Source organism: Lipotes vexillifer, unplaced genomic scaffold (genome assembly GCF_000442215.2).
Source record: "Lipotes vexillifer unplaced genomic scaffold, Lipotes_vexillifer_v1.1 scaffold225, whole genome shotgun sequence".
Taxonomy (NCBI): Eukaryota; Metazoa; Chordata; class Mammalia; order Artiodactyla; family Lipotidae; genus Lipotes; species Lipotes vexillifer.
The window spans coordinates 457,157-464,955 of record NW_006787630.1 but is presented as its reverse complement, the minus strand read 5'-3'; the positions used below and the strand labels follow the sequence as shown (position 1 = coordinate 464,955).

General features: G+C 63.5%; 1 protein-coding gene across 3 annotated transcripts in view; it reads right to left on the bottom strand.

The window, feature by feature from the left end:
- Nucleotides 1-4,868, bottom strand: part of FZR1 (fizzy and cell division cycle 20 related 1) — a 7,076-nt gene extending 2,208 nt beyond the window's left edge. Inside the window, exons 1-10 of one of the 3 annotated variants that reach the window (XM_007460338.1) lie at nucleotides 4,840-4,868; nucleotides 4,521-4,605; nucleotides 3,239-3,364; nucleotides 3,076-3,139; nucleotides 2,612-2,739; nucleotides 2,034-2,116; nucleotides 1,463-1,646; nucleotides 672-737; nucleotides 103-205; nucleotides 6-19 (exon numbers count right to left, since the gene is read on the bottom strand). In XM_007460338.1, the coding sequence (XP_007460400.1) occupies nucleotides 6-19; nucleotides 103-205; nucleotides 672-737; nucleotides 1,463-1,646; nucleotides 2,034-2,116; nucleotides 2,612-2,739; nucleotides 3,076-3,139; nucleotides 3,239-3,364; nucleotides 4,521-4,605; nucleotides 4,840-4,868 (882 nt within the window). Of the gene's footprint in view, nucleotides 1-5; nucleotides 20-102; nucleotides 206-671; nucleotides 738-1,462; nucleotides 1,647-2,033; nucleotides 2,117-2,611; nucleotides 2,740-3,075; nucleotides 3,140-3,238; nucleotides 3,365-4,520; nucleotides 4,606-4,839 lie in introns of those variants that run through there. The other 2 variants (XM_007460339.1, XM_007460340.1) reach the window with 2 other exon arrangements.
- Nucleotides 4,869-7,799: the final 2,931 nt, after the last annotated feature.

The window sequence follows — 7,799 nt, the reverse complement described above, 5'->3', positions numbered from 1 at the left end:
GCATTCCAGGCCAGCGCCCCTGCGGCCGGGCAGAGCGGGGGATGAGGACATGGCCCGGCCCCTCGGGACCCACCCACCCCCGGGCCCCAAGCGGCTCCTCACCGACACGCGCTGTGTGGCCTTCCAGCATGGACAGTTTCTTCCCTGCGGCCGCATCCCAGATCTGCACGAAGCCCTTGTGTGTGCCGACGGCCACCAGGTTCCCCTAGGACGACAAAACGGGCAAGAGCGGGCATCAGGCCCCTGTGTGGGGACCCCTTGCTTGGGTGGCCAGGGAGCTCCCCTCACCTCCCCGCGGCAGAGCCTTGGGCCCACTTCTTTCAAGGTCTCTAACACGCGCCCCTTCGGACACCCCTCCTAGGAACTTTCTGGACAGACTCGTACAGAGAGTGGAACTGTTAAAATCCATGCAATGTGCCCCAAGATCTGCATGCTTCAACATGTGGAGCGAGCCTGACCCAGAGTCTCTGTCACTCCAACCATCTCTACCAGGCTGGGGACAGCTGGGGGCACAGGTGTCACTGGGGCTTGGACAAGTGACCACAAGGCCAGATTCCGGCTCCTCTGGGTCTCCAAGGCCCCCAACACTGCCGAGAGCCCCTCCACTGAGGGCCGGTCGACGTCCCTTGGGCCAACCCTGCCCAGTGGGGTGATGGGGCTAGTGTACTCACCCTCTCAGACCAGCCAACGGAGGTCACCGAGTCCCCTTCCACGGAGAGGTCACAGAGCCGGGTCACCTAGCAGAAGGGGGAGCAGTTGGTGCCCACTGCTCCTTCAAGGCCCAGACTGTCCATTCATCCATCTGTCTGTCCACCCATTCATTCATTCATTCACACCTTAGGCCTTGGGGCACTGGCATCAGTGCTGGGACCCAGTAGAAGGCGGCTAGGGGGCTCGGGAAGACACAGGCCAGGAGGGGACACATCCAAGCATAGGGGCGCGTGCGCGTGTGTGTGTGTGTGTGTGTTGGCCTCCCTGTGCTGGCTTCGCTCGCCTTCTCTGAACCCACTTGCATCTAGTTTTGTCCCTCAAACACCCCAGCTGCAGGGTCTTTCTGCCCTGCAGACCCTGAGTCCACGTGTGTCCAGCAGCCACTCCAAGGCATTTACTGCTGGGTGGGGGACACTGCACTCAGCCAGGCCCGGACACCGTGCCTCTTCTGCTGGCACAGGCGGAGGTTGGAGCTCAGGCTGGAGAGCCAGGACTCCTGACTCTCGGAAGCCAGCCCAGGGCAGGGATGGGCGTGGGCCTCAGCTCACCCCTGCTGACCGACCCCAGGAGAGTCTGCACACTGAGGAGACAGGCCTGGGAGGAGGGGGTGACCGGGAGTTGCCCCAGGCTCTGTAGGCCCCCGGCAACACTCCCACCCTTCACACAGGCCCCGGCCCGGCTCAGCTACCGTAGGAAGCTGCTCTGCCACCCCCAAGCCCGTGCGCATGCGCACAGGCTCAGCGGCACCCACCTGGCTGGTGCAGGCGCTCCACAGGTAAACGCAGGTCCCCAGCCCCACGCTGAGTACATTGAGGGATGACCAGTCCACCAGGTTCAGGTAGAAGTCGTCCTGCAGCTCAGGCGCGTCCAGGACCTTGAAGGGGATCTTGGAGATCTTGCGGGTGGGTTTCCGTGGTGACCGCAGTAACTTCTGACTACAGGGAGAGACCGGGGCAGAGATTTGGCAACAATTGCACAGAACTGCAGAGACGCCATCTCCTCCTGGTGGCCCTGGGAGGCTGCGTCACTTCCCGCTTGTCCCGACTCTGTCACTCTGTGATCCCAAACCCGTGGGTGACCCCACGGCCACCGACCCCTCCACCACTGGATGTTCAGCCGCCGAGCTCCGACAGCCCCGCCTTCCCCTCTGCCCGGCGCCTCCTGCAGGACCCCTCTCGGGCTCCCAGCACCTGGTCTGGGCCCGCAGCAAGTCCCCAATGAGGGGGGTCCTCTGGGCCACCCCGTACCCCGTACACAGCTCTAGAACTGATGGCAGCTCCCGGACCCTGCCAGCTGCCCCCCAGCCCCAACCCCGGACTCACCTTTTGTTGCTGACGGGGGACAGGGAGTAGGGAGACACGTCATTGCCATCGTCGGGGCTGGAGCGCTTGGTGCTGAGGGAATACTGGGGGCAGGGGACACCCACTGAGTGGATGCTGCATCCCGGAAGCCCTGGTGCCCTGTGCCCGAGTCCAGGGTGAGCCGAAACTGGAAGGGGCTCTGACTAGAGATGCGCGTCCCAGGCAAACCAAGCCTCGCACCCAAGGCGTCCTCCTGCAGGGCTGCTGGCATCAGCCTGTCTCTCCAGCCCCCGTGCAGTCACCAGACCCTCAGCCCCATCTCCTGATGGACCCAAGCCAGGCCTTCTGGCGCTGCTCCAGGGCCCAAACGGGGAGGTGGGCTGCGGGGCAGCTCAGGCTGAGGCCCCGCTCCTCCGCCCTGCATGCGGCACTGGTCCCAGGTCCCTCCAACCCGCAGGCACGCAGAAGGGCAACAGGCCTAGTGCCAGGCACGGGGTTAAGCGGGCCCCCGTGCCTCTCGTATTCCAGCCCCCCGGCAGGGCTGAGATAGGAGGAGATGCCCGCGGAGGCCGAGACCGGAGGCCACCAGTGGGGCTCACCGTGAAGAGGCCCTTCCTCTCAGGCGTGGAGGGCTGCAGCCTGCGGTCCTCCGTCTGCGGGTCCTGCACCTTCTCGATGCCGGCACCGAGCAGTTCGTTCTTCAGCAGAGCCGAGTAGGCCAGGCCGTCTGTGGGCACCAAGCTCCGTGAGGCTGGGCTGGGGGGTGGGGCGGAGGGGGGGTGGCGGCGGCGATGGAGGTCCCGCCGCAGGAGGCGCCGCCCGAGCCGGGCGCGGACGGCGAAGCCGAGGAGGCCCCCGCCGAGGCCCCGTCTCCCAGCCCCGCATCGCCCCCGGCCGACGGGCGCCTCAAGGCTGCGGCCAAGCGCGTTACATTCCCGTCCGACGAAGATATCGTGTCCGGAGCTGTGGAACCCAAAGACCCGTGGAGACACGGTAGCTACGGCTGGGGGGGGGGGGGGGGGGGGGGGGGGGGGCGGGGGGGCGGGAGTACCTGAGTCCCGACCTTTGCCGTTGTCCGAGGTGGCGTCCTTGGCTTTCCGGTTTTGGCTGGGAGATTTCTCATTTTCCTGCAGGACAGGGAGGGGAAGGAGGTAGGGCTGAGTGGGAAGGACCCGGCCCGTGCCCCAAGGCTGGGCGGTCAGGGTCCCTAGCCCAACCCCCCTCACGTTGATCCTGTGGAAATTCACGCTCCAGTTGGCGCCAGCTCTCGAGGGGATGAAGCGGTCCCCGTGCTTGCTGGGGGAGGACACAGGGGAGTTGGCGGGTGTCAGGGTTCGCCGCATCTCTGCAACCTGGAAAGACGGCAGGGCGGGCTGGGTGCCTCAGAGACCCCAGAGCGCCCCAAGGCCAGCCTCGCTCCTCCCCGACTGAGGCCCCGCCCACTGTGCCTCCTCGCCCTTGGCCTCTGGCCGCTGAACAAGGGTTTGAACTTGGTAGTGACCCACGTGCTGGAACCTGCTAGCAGCACCATGTCTGGGGCTCAGTTCGTCCTCCGGCTCCGTGGGTGGGAAGAGGCCAGGGAGCGAAAGCCCGACCATGGACACCGCCACGTGCTGAGATCCGTTTCTCAGTGGTCACCAAAGGACGGGAACGTTGACAGCACAGAACAAAGAGCATCTATCCCCCGACACTGAGAGCCTGTCGTCCTGCCAGCCCCATTCCCCACACACAAGGCTATTCCCCCATCAGACCACGACTCAGCCCCAGAACCAGGCAGTGGGAATGTCTCAGGAATGTCCCTTTTTCTACAAAGGATCTGCAGTAGGTTGAACTGTGTCCCCCAAAAGGATATGCTGAAGTCCCGAACCCTGATACTTGGGATGTGACCTTAATTGGAAATGGGGGTTTTGCACGTGTCATCAAGTTGAGACGAGGTCACACTGGAGCAGGGTGGCCCTAAATCTAAGGCCTGGTGTTCTCAGAAGAGACAGACACACCTGTACACAGAGTGAGGGGGGACGTGAAGATGAGGCAGAGACTGGAGGATGGGTCTGTAAGCCTAGGACTGCCGGCAACAACAGAAGCCGGAAGAGGCAGGAAGGGCCCTGCCCTGGACGGCCCAGCACCGAGCTGAGAGCGCTGAGAACTGGCGAGCACAGCCTGCAACGTATCAGGAGCCCAGGACAGAGAAACACAACACGGCAGAGGGGGCGGGCATGCAGGAAAGAGCAAAACAGGGCCCTCCCGTGCCACCATCGCTCTTCTGCCCTGGCCGCCCATGAGGATGAGGGGTCTATGGCCCCGGCAGTGGAGGGCAGCGCAGGGAGGCGCTGGGGGATCCCACACCTGGCGTGGCCGTGCCGCCGAGGGGGAGGACGTGTTTGTCACCTGTCGGCACCTCTGTTCTCTGAGGGCTAAAGCCCAGCAGCTGCCCGCCCCCCCGCGCCCCAACTCTCCCCGGCTCCAGCGGGCCAGGACAGCGCCAGCGGTGCAGCCCTGGGTACTCACGCTCGGCATCGTGTTCTCGTTCTGGATGACGATCTGCCGGAGGAGGCGCCGCTCATAGTCCTGGTCCATGGCGGCCGTCAGCCTGGGCGGGAAGGGCAGGAGAGGTCGGCGCCAGCGGGCAGCGGTCCCCAGCGCCGCCTGGCGAGCACAGGGCGCTCCTCGGGGACAACCAAGTCCCCTGCCAGGTGGGGGCCCTTCCCTCCCAGGAGCCCAGCGGGACGTGACAGGGACAAACGGGCTCCTCTCTGGTTGTTCTGCAGGAACCTTCCACCGGGCCCGCACGCCTTTGTCCTGGTTCTGGCCGGTCGCCCGCTTACCCCAGGCCCCCCATCCCCCACAGGCACCCATCTCGTTGCCTTCCTGCTTCAGACGCTCGAGACTATGAGCCGCCCCTGGGGCCTCGTCCTCGCCCCTTAGCTCCGCGGCCCCGTGAGGGAGGCGGGGCAGCCCGTCAGTCGGGGTCCACGGAGCTGACCGGGCGCAGGGCCTGCCGGGGCGGGGGACGGTGGCCTCCAGCGGACACACGCCTCCGCCCAGCTCCCACCAGCTCCCCCGACCGCCTGGGAAGGCCTCTGAGGAAGAGAAACAAGAGCGCGGCAGCGAGGGGCGCCGAGGAGCTTCCAGGGAGGGAAGAGCAGACGCCTCCGAGGGCAGGGCGCCCTTCCGGGGGGATGGCAGGCCAGAGTCAGGGATGCTTGAGGCTCGGGGCGGGGGGCGGCGCCGAGGGCCCCCCCCCCCAGCACAGCTTCCCCCCCCGCGCCTGCTCTGCCCCCACCCCTCAGCCTCGCACCATGACGGTCACCCTAAGCATCCGGCTGCAGCCCGAGGGCTGGACGCGGGCAGTGCTGGCTAGTTCCGGCCCCCGAGCCTCCAGGCTGGCGCCGCTCTGACAACCGACCAAGTATCAAGAACTGGAAAAGTGAAGGCTGGCCAGAAATTAAGTTTACAAATACAAATTCCTAGGTGTAGTACCCTCCACACTTGCCTTTAAAAAAAATTATGGTAAAATACACGTAACATAAAATTCACCATCTTCACCATTTTTAGGTGCACAGCTCAGCGGCATTCAGTCCATTCATGTTGTTGGGCAACCATCCCCACCATCCACCTCTAGAACTTTCTCATCTTCCCTAACTGAAACCCTGTCCCCATGAAACATTCCCTCCCCATCCCCTTGCCCCTGTGAGCTCCTCAAGAAATCAAATACACACAGCCACGTGACCCAGCAACTCCACTTTGAGATATACACCCTAGAGAAAGGAAACAGACCCACACAGAAGCTAATGTTCAAATGCTCTTACCAGTACTATTTACAAAAGCTAAGAAGAGAAACAACCCAAGTGTCACCCACAGTGAACGGATAAACAAGTCATGCTCCATCCCCACCCTGGAATATTACTCAGCCTTAAAAAGGAAGGAGATTCTGACACCTGCTACACCATGGATGAACCTTAAGGACATGATGCTCAGTGAAATAAGCCAGACACAGAAGGCCACATACTGTGTGATTCCACTCATGAGAGGTCCCAGAGCTGTCAAGTCCATACAGACAGAAAGTAAACCAGAGAGAACATGTGCCCTTAAAAAAAAAAAAGACACCTGAGGAAAGTCCAGCACTCGCGTCTCTCTGTGTGACCAGGAGACTACGAGACACTCAGGCCGATCTGCTGAACTGCTACTTTTGTGCCCCCAAATGGCCTCTCCGAGTTCCTGGGCCTAACCCTGGGCTGAAGCACCGGCATGAGCCTGTCAGGTCCTTGTCCCTCACCGGGATTATGTGATGCACAGGGCTGCCTTGGTGTGGCTTCGGCCCAAAGCCATATGCTCGGCCGAAGCAGAGCCAGTCGGGTTAGACCCCAAGGGACAGTAACACAGCCACTGGTCACCTCAGCGTGCCTATCTTACTCCGTGTTCCCTCCATGCGGCCCCGTGAACTGGATGCCTGCACCCCCTCGCAAAGATGAGGCTGTTGAAGCTGGGCAAGGGGTCAGGTGGGGGAAGAGACAGGGCTCCTGCCTGGATGCCCACCTGCCCCCGTGCCCACGGCCCTCCCTCCACTCAGCCTGGGGCCCTTCTGAGCCCGTGCTGGCCCAGAGCCACCCATGCCCTGTCGTCGACAGACAGCGGGCTTCCTGCTTCGGTGAGAAGTGGGGTTGCAACACCTCCACACCCTCATTTCAGGTAAACCTTTGGGAGCAGGTACCCCCTTGTTGGCCAACGGCTTCTTGCCCCAGCAGGGGTCCCTAGACACATTTTGTCCATTCTGGCCCCAGAACATAGTCTCTGAAATGACGGATGGCTGTCTCTGTCTCTGGCCTTGACCTTCCCCCTCCCCATGCGCCCACCCAGGGCCTCCCGCAAGCCCTCACCACACCCGACCGCTCCTGGGCAGCAGGGCCATGGTGGCACACAAAGGCGCCCATCTGAGCATCTGGCCTGGGGGGGGAGACACCCATTCAGGGGACGGTTTCCCAAGGGCAGACCCAGCCGTCTCGTACCACAGTGCCAGGCCAAGTGCAAGCCAGAACCAAGCCCCAGCAGGGCCGGCGTCCACGGCGACTGAGTGGCCCTTGAACGGGCTTCGAGTGGGGCCGGACACCAGGAAGAGCCGTCACAGCCCTGTTCTAGCAGCTCCAGCGTTGGGCCAGTTGGCTGTCCCTGCTCTGCAGACACGGAAATAAGGCTCAGAGAGCCTGGCTAACTTCCTGGCCCAACGTGTGTGGTCAACCGCGGCGGCCCTGACCAGGGCCTCATGTGCCGCCCGCTGGGCAGTGAGCCCTCGGGAGAGCAGGTGCAAGCGCACTCGGCCGTGCGCTTGGCGGCACCACCTCCAGGGCCCCCACTGCTAGGCTACAGCTTGGGGCCGGCGGGGCCCCGGGGAACGAGGGGCCTCATCATCAGCCGTCTAAGCCTCTCGGTCCACACGAGCTCACTTCCAACGGAAACCACAGCCCCTCCGTTCACAGACCAAAGCCACCATGCCAAAGACCTCGGCGGCTCCCTGCGTGGTCAGACGGCAGGGCCCAGACAACAGCTCGGATGCCGCCCGCACGCCAGAACCTAAGCAGAGCCCAAAGCACCGCGGTCATCTTGGAGCACACGGGGTGGGAGACTGGTTTCCTGGGATGCGCAAAGAAGCTGCTCCTAAGACGCCATGTGTCCTTGCGCAGGGGGTGCGCTGAATCCGAGTCCAGCGAGTACACCCAGTGTGGCGCGCCCCCCCCTCCATCTGCCCGCGACGTCCCAATGGGACAGTCTGCAGAAGCCTGTGCAGCTGGC